General features: G+C 46.1%; 1 protein-coding gene across 10 annotated transcripts in view; it reads right to left on the bottom strand.

Annotated features, from left to right (window-relative positions):
* Nucleotides 1-11830, bottom strand: part of ZNF384 (zinc finger protein 384) — a 19705-nt gene that overhangs the window by 7579 nt on the left and 296 nt on the right. For 2 of the 10 annotated variants that reach the window (XM_077759102.1, XM_077759108.1), the window contains exons 2-7: nt 10897-10956; nt 4647-4717; nt 4127-4364; nt 3844-3891; nt 3306-3639; nt 2371-2463 (exon numbers count right to left, since the gene is read on the bottom strand). In XM_077759102.1, the coding sequence (XP_077615228.1) occupies nt 2371-2463; nt 3306-3639; nt 3844-3891; nt 4127-4364; nt 4647-4712 (779 nt within the window). In that variant the 5' untranslated portion in view covers nt 4713-4717; nt 10897-10956. Of the gene's footprint in view, nt 1-2370; nt 2464-3305; nt 3640-3843; nt 3892-4126; nt 4365-4646; nt 4718-10896; nt 10957-11437; nt 11537-11731; nt 11788-11830 lie in introns of those variants that run through there. The other 8 variants (XM_077759105.1, XM_077759109.1, XM_077759106.1 and 5 more) reach the window with 5 other exon arrangements.

Below are 11830 nucleotides of genomic sequence, written 5' to 3'. Positions count from 1 at the left end.
ACCAAACGGGGGGGGGGGGGGGGGGTTTTCTGTTTATAGGTAGTATGGCCCAGAGGACACAGCCAATGGAAGTCTGGACACCTGGGCTCTCCTCAAGGTTGAGTTACAGGCTTGCTCATCAATCTAGACCTCAATTTTCTGGTCTGTAAAATGGAGATAATTATCTGTCTCCAGAGGGACCAGAAAACATCCAGAACAGTCAAAGGTAAGCCAAGTCTTCTCTAATAATAAGACCCGCACTAATGTGAACATACCAGTGCTGAAGGATGAGCTCACGCTACTATACGTTTCACTGAAGTTAGAAACTAGACACATTGTCTCTTGGAGGGGAACAGTACTGAAGTTACAAAATAATTTCCCTTGGTTGCTAAAATTTGTCAGACAGGTAGAACAACACATACCATTTTAACTCAAACAAAAGCTCATAGTTTGTGTGTGAGTGCTGGAACACACAATTGCACCCTTAGTATGAAATTAACTATGAAAGAGAAAGTAACCCTCTTTATCAACATTTTCAACTAAGAAAGAATCTGTAAAACTTAAATTCCTAGACAATGGACTGGCAACAAAATAAGCCATCTCAAAAGGTAGGAGGTACTGCAATGGCAACAATCGGAGTAATGATAATCATAGTTGCCATTTGTTGTTACGGGCATCGCATCAGTTAGGTGCTTTAAGCACATTATTTCCACTCCTCACAACAGCCTAGCAAGCATTATCCCCGATTTACAGAAAGGAACACAAAGGCTTGGAAAGGTTAAGTAATTTGCCAAAGGGCAAACAGCTATTCACTACAAAGCTATGATCCTAACCTAATTCAAGATTCCTCACACTAGAGATATCCAAGGAGAGGCAGACTGTCATCTGCCAGGAATGTTTAGAAGACTAAACTACAGAGAAGGAACTGGCTTAGGTGACGATTAATGTATTTCCAACTCTGAAATGCCATGAAGCCAGAAAAAAGAGTACAAGTCTTTTAATACAAGGTGTTGGGTAGTCGGGAAGAAATCTGATTTAGGAGTATTGTGGTAGTGGGCAGTTAGCAGGAGACAGAAAAGCCACCACCCCATATAGTTGGGCGCACAACCCCAGGGGAGTACCATTCACATCCAACATACGAATGGGGCCCTTTCAGAAGCACACAGTGGAAAATGACCTTGTTCATAATAATAACTCTGAATTACCACCCCATTTTCCCCCTAAGATATTCAAAAACAATTTCAGATACTCTGATTTTCCCTCAAAAACACACAGTAGATGAGGGTGATGACTGATCTTCCCATTTTGCAGATGGGAACAAAGAGCTAGAAATAAGTTGACTTGCCCAGAACCCAAGTCCAACAATACTCAGTCAAATGTCACTGACCACAGGAATGGATGTGGTTGACTCAAACATACATGGAAATAGGGATTTTTTTGTGATTAAAAAGATTGCTTTGACAATTCAGAGCTCTGAGTTTCTGAAGAAATTCCATTCGCCTAGAATATAATGAGGCCCCCTTACATTTCAGAGTTCTCTTTAGTCACCTGGGTGTGGGGTCTGTCAAGAGTTGCAAATACACTGAAGAGTGTAGAAAATGCTACCAGGACTTCCTCCCAATTGCATATTCACATTTCCTCCCATAGACACACTTTGGGAAGTCCAGAAATAGCGTTAATGTGGGTCCAAAAAATAAACAAGCAAAAAACAACCAAAAAAAAAACCCACAAAAAAACAAAAACCAAAAACCACAAAACGACAACAACAACAAAACCCTTGACAGACTCAGAGGACCCTGCCCCACGTGCAAAGCTGCACAGGGTGTCAGAGACGCAGGCCATCAGTCTTACGACGACACAGCCTGTACAGGTGCATCTCCATGTCACAATGACCTCACTTTAAGCAAATACATAAACATCCGGATTTCTACAAGATAAAAGGGACTTTCATTTTATGAAATGATATATAGAAGATGCTTTTAAATGAATCAAACTTGTCAGGTACCTTTATAAAATGATATGATGTAAACATTTCCCAGGAAGACTTTTACTGTATAAAGTGGGATACACCTGTAATAATAAAGCTGCAATGAACTTTCAGATCATGGGCTGGGATTCTGCAGCGCTCCATACTTTCTGCATAGCAACACTCCCCTCCTCTTCACTTACAGAGAAGAATTTAAACACTCTGTAGTTGTGTACACAGGACACGTGTACAATAGAAATAAAACTAAATGCTAACTGACAACTATTTCTCATCTCTTTCTCTCAAAGTTCCCAACATTTCAAATCTTAACTGATGTATACTCCCAACAAACGGGAGGCATAAACAGAATTCTCCCCATTTTACAGATGAGGAAACTGAGGCCCAGAGAGGGGGAAAGGACTTGCCCAGGGTCACACAGCAAGTTCGTGGTGGAGCCGGGAACTGAATCCATGAGCCCAAGGCTCTGTCCATTTCCTGTGCCGCAGTTCCCTTCGCTCCTAAAATGGGAACAACATTGCCCATCTCGGTACACTAAGGACAGACCCAGTCTCCCAGCCATGCATATCTGCCCCTGTCTGCATCAAAGTGGTGACAGCGGTCATCCCACTGTGGACACTGGGACCAAGCTTCCCAAACCCACCAGGGCCCTTGACGGTTCTCAAGGGGATTAAGAGACTTGCAACTTTCCAAGGGCAGGGAGCCTACTTCTGTAATTATTTCTGCAGAGCACCACATGCAAACAGAATACTTTTTGGCAATGGACAACTTAAAGGAAGTAGAGAATCAAAATGACTTTCGTGAATTAGAAAGTAAGCAAACAGGCACTTGATAAGCATATACTCCAAGGGCCAACGGGTGACGTCTTACTCCTCCCACCTTTTTATAGAGACCCCTCCCATCATCCCCACCATGCAGGGTCAGTGCTCCCGTGTGGCCCAAGAACCAGTGGGTGGCACACAGGTCAAGGTTAGGGGCTTTTCAGAAGTTTCTTAGAAAAATAGGAACGGAAAATGCAGAAAGCAAAAAGGAGCTGGAGACAGAGTCTGAAACCCAGCCTAAAACCTTATCGTAAGAAAGAAACTCCATTATGTCATTCAAAAATTAGTCACTGCTGACTTCCCCAAAAAGGAAGGAGTAAAATGGGTCTGCGTCCTGGGGAACAGTCACTCGAGAAGTGCTAGAAGCCCCACCTTCCAACCCCACAAGAGAACACCTGACATGCAAGTGGATCGGAGGTGGGACGCTGTCGGCGTGGAGCCTGAGCCCGGGCACGACAAAAAGGGGCAGGTAAGCCGAGGCGGCGATCCTCACCCCTCACCGCCCTGGCTCGGACTCTTACCTGTAGGTCTTGCCGTCTTTCTGATGGTCATCGTCATCCTCAGGGGAGAGGACATACGGGTCATTCATCTCGGGCAGCCCCGATTCCAGCATCCGCTTCTTCTTCCGGCCCCGAGGGGGCTTAGGAGCCACACTGCCACCTCCACCGCCACCTCCACCTCCTTCCTCTGTTAGGGTTGATGCTACCTTCTTGGAGAGGTCAGGGACCACCTGCAGGGCTTGTGAGCCAGGGGGAAGAGCTGAGACAATCATGGGAGCCGAAATGGGGAAGGTCTGAGCTGATGAGGCTGTGGTCACAAGGGAGCCTGAGGGGGACGTGATTACCAAACCGGGACCTAGGATTGGGAGAAAAAGGAGATGGTGTCATGTTGTCCAGTCCTGATCCGAATCCTATTTAACTTCCCCCCAGATCAGTGTCTAATCAACCCCTCACCACCACCCTCCCAGCCCAGAGTACATAGGAAACCCCAAACCCTATAGAAAAATAATGGTCTCCTAACCCCTGTCCCCACCCCACCCCCAGTAACAGTGAGATTTACCCCTTGATTGACTCCCTTCTCTTCTCCACCTCTGAGAACAGGAGACTCCTTGATTCAGAGAAGGAAAGAATGTCACCTCCTCAAAGGCAGGGACCGCATCTTCTACTTCTTTGTATCCCCCACAATGCCTAGCGCATTGCTAGGCACACAGTAGGCACTTAATAAAAATGTGATTGAGGAATCAAACACATATCCCACTCCCCATGTCCTTGGAGCCCTCCAGCCTGGGGTACTGATCATGGAAGATCAACACCTCAGATTGGAGAAGAGCAGAGTGGCTCACCAGCAGTCATCAGTCCTGCAGATGGTACAGGGACCACGGTGATATTCTGGGTAACGGACGCCTGGCTATGTGGGGTCAGCTGGTCTGACTTGGACTCTGTGTCCATACTGATGCCCGAGGGCAGGGACACAGAGGCAGGCACGGTCAGCAAGGTGGGGTAGTGGGGTGGAGCCAGACCACAGCCCTTCTCTGGCAGCAGCTGATCCTTCATCTTGTTGATGAACATTGTGTTCTCAATCTAAAAGGAAAGGAAAGGGGAGGTGAGCAGCCTCTGCAGAAAGAGTCCGATTTCATCTCTTCCCGAAGCACTCTGCGTTGTCTGTCCTCCAAGGAGGGAACAGTTAATATCTCTGTGCTTCCAGAGAAGCCAAAACACAAACGCTAGAATTCTCAGTGACGAGGGACCCGGTGAAATAGCACGTGACTTATCTTGCTTCAGTCTCCACAGTAATAGAACTTACTACTCGAAAGTTGAAAAAACTACATGACAGGGAAGAAGGAAAAAACAACCGCCACCTACCTGTCCTGAGACTGTGGGGATAGAAGGCCAGAAGTATGGGTTAGAATTGAAGTGAGATTCTTCCATTCTACCTGAAGAAAGAAAGAGAGATCACATCACACCGAGGAATCAATCTGAAGCGACTTGACAACCGAGGGGAGATGAGGAGTTCCCGACCTCCTCTTTGGACCTGACCACACGGCTGGGAATTCAGGTGAAGATCTCTGGATCCACCACATTAGTCCCAGAGAGCCGCTCAGCATGAAATCCAACAGAGCCTGTCCTTCTCAGGAGGCTGGTGGAAGAACTGATGCATGTCTCGCTTACCCACAGAATGTCTCCCGTAACCAAGAGACTCGGTATATACTTTCCTTTGGTGACAAAAAGAGGAACTGAAGTCAGGAGCAGGGAAAGGATGTACCCAAGGTCACACAAAGCAAATCACTGACTGGCTAAAAAACAGTCAGGGTCCCTATCCCCGCTCCACTTTTCCTTTATCCTTTTAAATCTATCTTCCTTGCAAAAGAGTTCCAACTGACATACCTGTCGTTCTACACAGCTAGGCCAGAGCACAAAATGCCCAGGCGAATTAAAGAGAGGAATTGGCAGGAATCACAACAAAGATATTTTCTGAGTACCAGATGCTACCTGGGGATCATGCCCCACCAATCCCACCAAGGTCCAAGCATACCCACAGTGCAGCCCTGGGTACCACACATGCAGAGCCGAGCAGTGAGAACCTGGAATGACCGGTTTGGAAGAGGGTTCCGGCACCGGGAGTAGCAGCGCCCCACATCTCTACCTACAGGGATTCAGAACAGGGACAGCGGTGCACCAGAAGACCTACACAGTACTAGACTTTTGTTCTGTATTTCTCACACCTGATGCTTCTGAGAGTTCAAGTTCTTCTCTGCGTGTGGATGATAATTAACCTTAAAACTTTGGGAGTGAGGAAGGAGCAAGAAAAGTAATCCCTCAGAATCCTGATGGGTACGGAACGTAGGCATCCCACCACTCATTTCCCCACTCTGATCACTTCTAGTAAGATGGTATATTAACTGTAGTTATTCAAGAGCAGCTGCCCCAGATCCTGGACTGAGGAAGATCCGGCCCAGCAGAAGGCAGGTAAAAAGGGAGTAAGAGACTGACGGAATGAGGAAATGGTGAACAGCAAGAAATAAACATTATCATCATGCTGTTTCTCGAACCAGAAGCAACCACGATTCTGGGGGGGAAGAAGGACACAGGGGGGGAAGAAGTACATTGCAGAAACTAGGAAAGATCTGTAACAAAGGAGGAAAAACAGAACGGACATCACGCTGGACGTAACTCCACTCCTTATCCTTCTCCAGAAATCTCATCACATGTTTTGCTCTATTAAACAGCACTCTCAATGTTCACAAAACCTATAAAGGGAAGCAGAACTGAATTTCGGCCTACTCTTGCCTAAAAAGTAGCAAAGGAGAGGAGAGGAATGCATCAAATCTCTGACTACAACTTCACACAAATAAGGCTCATTTTTAACTGACTTGAGGATCAACCCCAGACAAATCCTGCTCCCCAATTTATAAAATACACCAGAGCAGTCTCCGACACAGGTGCTAACCTTTTCCTTCCAGCATTAACTTTCTAAAGGGGCCTCAGGTCCTTCTTAGGCAACAGAAATAAAAAAATGATAGGGGGAGGAGCGCCTGGGTGGCTTAGTTGGTTGAGCGTCTGACTTTCGCTTAGGTTATGATCTCGCGGTTCGTGGGTTCGAGCCCCGCGTCGGGCTCTGTGCTGACTGCCAGCTCAGAGCCTGGAGCCTGTTTCAGTCTGTGACTCCCCCTCTCTCTGCCCCTCCCCTGCATACATGTGTGCACTCTCTCTCAAACATTTAAAGAGAAATGATCAGATCACGGTTTGAGGGGATCCAATCTTGCCCAGCTTTTTGGGAAGCAGGGATCACACACTGGACCTACCCACAGTCTCAAACATAGGACTCACCACCCAGTAAGCAATCCTGTATTTAGTGAGCTGAAGGACAGTGGACTCTGTACACACAGATTTTGGAAACAATGCTAGGGGCTCAAACCATAACCCACAAGCCTCATCTGTCTAACCTTCTAGCTGAGAGAAAGGACAGGCAAGAGTCGTGACGTATGGTGGAAATGAGATAGAGAATTAGGCCAGAGAATAAAGAAAAGAGGGTCTAATTATAATTTCCCCCTAAAAAGTCAAGGAAGTAAATACATTACAGATGTGAACATTAAGAAGGGAGGAACTGAAAGCCTGAAAATAAGAGTATCTTCAGATAGAATTCCTCTGTACAACACCCCTCCCCACCAAAACAGATTACATTCATCCATATTGTCCTACAAGTGGCTCAGGGGAAAGTTTCTGAGGAAAATAGCCCCTGTAGGTTCTTATGAAGGAGACAAAACAAAGTGATGTGGAGGGCAGGACAACGCCAACATCACCATCAGCATCTATTAAGTGCTTGTTGTGTTCAGGGCACTGTTCTAAGCACTTTACAACTATCATGTCATTTAACTGCCACAGCAATTAAAGTAGGTACCTCTGTGAAGTAGATACTGTAACCCCCATTCTTCAGATGAGGAAATTGAAGTCACAGAGTCAAAGAGTAAATATCAGAGAAGGAATGTGACTGCAGATACCAAAGAGCAAGTTAAGAATGCGGGTTCTACAAGAGACCAAAACTCTACAACTGAAGTACATGCTCTGCTATTACGACCTGATGCATCAATTAAAACTTAAGGTGTTTCCAGAAATGGATTATACATTTTCCAGGTAATTCTCGATAAATGTTTCCAAAAGTGGAATTTTTGATAAGAGCAAAATGCAGTTAAAGATGATACTTTCTGTCCACAACCCGTGACACTTCACTTAGCTGCCAAGACAACTGATTTTAGAATGATGGAATCAGGGGGCACCTGGGTGGCTCCATCGATTAAGTATCCAACTTCGGCTCAGGTCATGATCTTGTGGTTCGTGGATTTGAGCCCTACATCAGGTTCTGAGCTTGAGCACAGAGTCTGCTTTGGATTTTGTGTCTACCGCTCTCTCTGCCCCTCCCTTGCTCGCACTCTATCTTTCCCTCTCTCAAAAATAAATAAATGATGGGGCGCCTGGGTGGCCTAGTCGGTTAAGCGTCCGACTTTCGCTTAGGTCATGATCTCGCGGTTCGTGGGTTCGAGCCCCACGTCGGGCTCTGTGCTGACTGCCAGCTCAGAGCCTGGAGCCTGTTTGGGTCTGTGACTCCCTCTCTCTCTGACCCTCCCCTGGTCACGCTGTCTCTCTCTCTCCTAGAAATAAATAAAACATTTAAATAAATAAATAAATAAATAAATGTTAAAACACACACACACACACACACACACACACACACACAGACACCTTAGAATGATGGAATCAGAAAGAAAGACCAGACCATTCAGAGGAGGTAAACTGAATAAAAGCCCCCTCTACTTCCCTGGATACCCAACCTATCACTCCGCTCTGGTTCTTAGAGAACAAAGCTGAAGATCAGAACCACAGCTGGTCCTAGGACAAAATGGTAAATGTGTCCTGTGGGCTTCCAATAATATGTCCATCCAACGACACACGGAGACCTCTGCTCACCCAACTAGAAGCAGTATTTGCCTGCAAAGTGACACCTGAGAAATGCTCTACTACTGTTCTAAAAAGGCTGACTTCAATCTCTGTATCCCTGAAATGAGATCAAATGGAGAGCCAAGAAGGAAGGCTCTTGCCAGAATATCACATAAATGGCGCCCCCTGGAGTTGTGTAACAGGGCACCCCTGGCGCCAGATCATTCAAATACCTGTTTACTGTCCGTTTTACCAATTAACCTTTTAACTTTCTATCTTTCATGGAGGAATTCTCCCCAAACCATTCCAACATCCAAGTAGGTCCATACCAACATTCTTAAAACCCGAAGAAGCCCAATGATAGTACAGGGAAACCTCATTTCTACAGAGAGTGCCAGTTTTGATGATTATGCCAACATTTTAATAGGAATAAAAAGGACTGGTTTACCCTAGACTGAGAAGGAAGTGGAAGGCTTTCATTACAGACCCAAAGAGCAGGAAAAAAGAAAAAACATAAGTAAAAAGAAGAATGCTGGTAGATTGAAAATCTGGGTTCTACTTTTCTGAGTTTCAATTTTACTATTGCACTATACCTCAACCATTCTATTAATAAAAAGGGAGGTTTACTATATAATTAAGTTGGATGGCATTTTTCTTTCAAGAGGGTCAAAGAACTACATATTTCTTTTCCAATCTCCGATGACATCTCAAAAGCACTGAGGAGGCGCAGAAAAAGGATGTTAAGTAACACCCATGAAACATTTAATAGGACTTAACTCTTGCCCTAGAGCTTTGTCCATCTGTCCACCCTCCATAGTGCGACCAGCCGTCCAGAAATAAAGCAGTCACTGCCTGCAGCATGTGGTTTTGGTAGACATGGTATAGACCACAATCTCTTTCCTGGTACTTATTACATTCTTTACAATTGTTCTTTTTCAAATAAAACACAGTGTTTCCTCAGGAAAGCAATATTCTCTTAACACAGCAAACCTTTAGAAAGTCGTGAAAGACTTGCGCCAACCAAGCGTAGTAGCTGGAGAATGAACCTAGAAATCAAGACTTCAGGAATTTAATGCTAGGTCCCACATCAGTGGTTGACTCTGAATAATTTACTGTTCTACTAAGTTTCTATCTGAGTAGAGGATGGAGAGGAATAAACCCCTTAAAACAAACTCCTAAGGCACATGGTGATGGGAGACAGCTCAAAAATAAACAAATACATACATACAATGCTTTAAGTGCTCCCGAATGGAAGAGAGTTAGAGAAATATTTCCATGTGACAAGCACTACTAGTGACAATCACTGACAATTCCAGAAAGACCACATAATTACAAAGGTACTACCCACAAGTATCAGATCTATAGCCTACAGCTTAGTAATCATCAACTAAAAGCACTAGCAATAGAGTTGCAAAGAACAATCAGCTCAAATTCAACTACAGAAAGAACTTGACTCACAGATCTCAGACACTCTAGTGAGAAAACCTGTCCCAGAAAGCACAATTGTAGAAAGGCTGCAAAATTAGCTAACGACTTGAAGAAACACAGAGAATAATTTTTTTTTTCTCAGTAAAGAAACAAAATCTCTTTCCTCAACTTCTAAGGATGTTCAAGAAGGGCCATCCGAATAGAACTTGGGACCTTCCTACTACTTGTGAACTCTTCCAAGTACAAAATAACCCAGAACAGGTTTATCCCAAACACACCAACAGGACCACTACTATCCCACAGCTGTCAGTCTGAGCCAGCAACTTTTACCCTGGGGACTGCTGGACTAATGGTCCTCAGTGCCCTGTGGGAAGAAGAGCACAGTGGTTCCCCTGGTCCTGCCCAATGCCATGATAAATGACGGATCCAGGAAATGTGAGGCAAAAAAAAAAAAAAAAAAAAAAGGGGGCAGGGGAAAGGGGGCGGGGCAGTTGGACAAGAGGAGATATGCACTTAATATTTAATTATCAACTTGGCTCAGAGACCTACGGGAAATAAATTTTATAAACCAGTCTGGAATCAGTTCTAGGATTATAAGCTCAGAACTCAAGCTCTTTTGGGTCTCCACATGGTCATGTTCAGGCTACCTAAAATGCTACCACCAGCAAGCTTCATATTTTGAATTCTTGCAGACCTAGTTCTGGAGTCCACGCCATACAATTTTATCTACTTTACTCCAAACTACCCGCGAATCACGTTTTTTGTTTTTCCTGAAAACTTCAACCTGACACACCAACCCTGTGTCACAGATTCTAAGCACTCAACAGGTCCACCTGAAGCTCTCCATTGCAGTATTAAGAATATGAACCCCACTCTAAACTCAGCCCTGCTTGTTCTAAATACAGGAAAGCAATTCCACAAGTTTCACAACAAGGACCACACTACCCATTTGTCCCCAGAGCAGAATCAATTTCTCCTTTGGATACAATGTAACCCTGCTTAGTGATTTCACTGGAGCAGTTCATAATTCATTTCTGAGTATCAGTGGCAATGGATGGGGTACAGTGCTGCTAAATTTTTACATAAAAACTTCCTGGGTATTGTCAGGAGATTACTTTTCTCTCCCAGCAAACACCAGTACTACAACTGCTGTGACCTGAAGAATTCTGTCACGTTGTCCCCAAGAAGCCCATTTAATTATGAGCCCTTCTCCCCCCAAACCAGAAAAGCCATTAAGCCAAAATTGTCTTACCCTCTCTCTCTCTTCCTCCTGTCGTCTTATTCCTTCTCCTTTCCAGGGCTCCTGAACTTTCTGTAAACAAATTGTCTGGGTTACAGGGGCCAGTAAGGGTGCAGCCACCTGAGAACTGCAGAGGCCCTCAGAACTCTTGGGCTGTCAGCAGGGAGTCTGGAAAACAGGCGTACCCCCAACCAACAATCCAAAGATGCAATGGTATAATAAGGGGTGTCGTGCCACCCGCGATGTGGATACGGGGAAATAAACCCAATTCTCAGGAACTAAGATGAACTCTATCACCAGTGCTTGGGTTCCACTCCTGGGCTCAGGCACCGACCGGGTCTTCTTCGCTCCCCGGGGCCACAGGTAACCAGGGGTCAGGGAGCAGGAGACGTGGGAGAAGAGAAGCGCCCCTGCCCCCTGAGGATCGGCCCAGAAGGCGAAGCTGAAGACTGGGGGGATGCACAAGCCCTTGTGTTAGGCACGGTGCCAGTTCAGGCCCAGCCACTTCCTCTGGCCTCCCCCCCACTTGTGCGAGGACTTCGCCCCTGCCTACCCAAGGCCTTGCGCCAAGAAGTACCTCCCTCAGCCTGCACAGGGGTCTATCTACTGGAGACCCCAGCTGTCCCCAGAAAACCTTCGCTCCCCTGAGACAGCCCCTGGGCGCCTTCTCCTTGATGTCGCCCCCCACCCCGTCCTCAAAGACCCTTCTTTGGGACGTCCCTTCTTCCCCTCCAGGGAGCTGAACTCTGCCACCCACCAGCCAGACCCCCCCCCCCTAAGCCCCCCCATTCCTCCCCATCGCCCGCTCCTCCACAACCACTTCCGGTTCCGGGACGGACACACATACAGTCACACCGAGGACCCCCCCTTCCACGCCCCCCCAAGGAAAAGGGGAGGGGGGAGGAGCAGAGAGCTTGGCGCGCGCCGGCAGCAGCAGCACGAGACT

Source organism: Crocuta crocuta, unplaced genomic scaffold (assembly GCF_008692635.1).
Source record: "Crocuta crocuta isolate KB4526 unplaced genomic scaffold, BGI_CrCroc_1.0 scaffold72, whole genome shotgun sequence".
NCBI lineage: Eukaryota > Metazoa > Chordata > Mammalia > Carnivora > Hyaenidae > Crocuta > Crocuta crocuta.
Note: the sequence above shows the minus strand (reverse complement) of the source record. Positions and strands in the feature narration are given on the sequence as shown.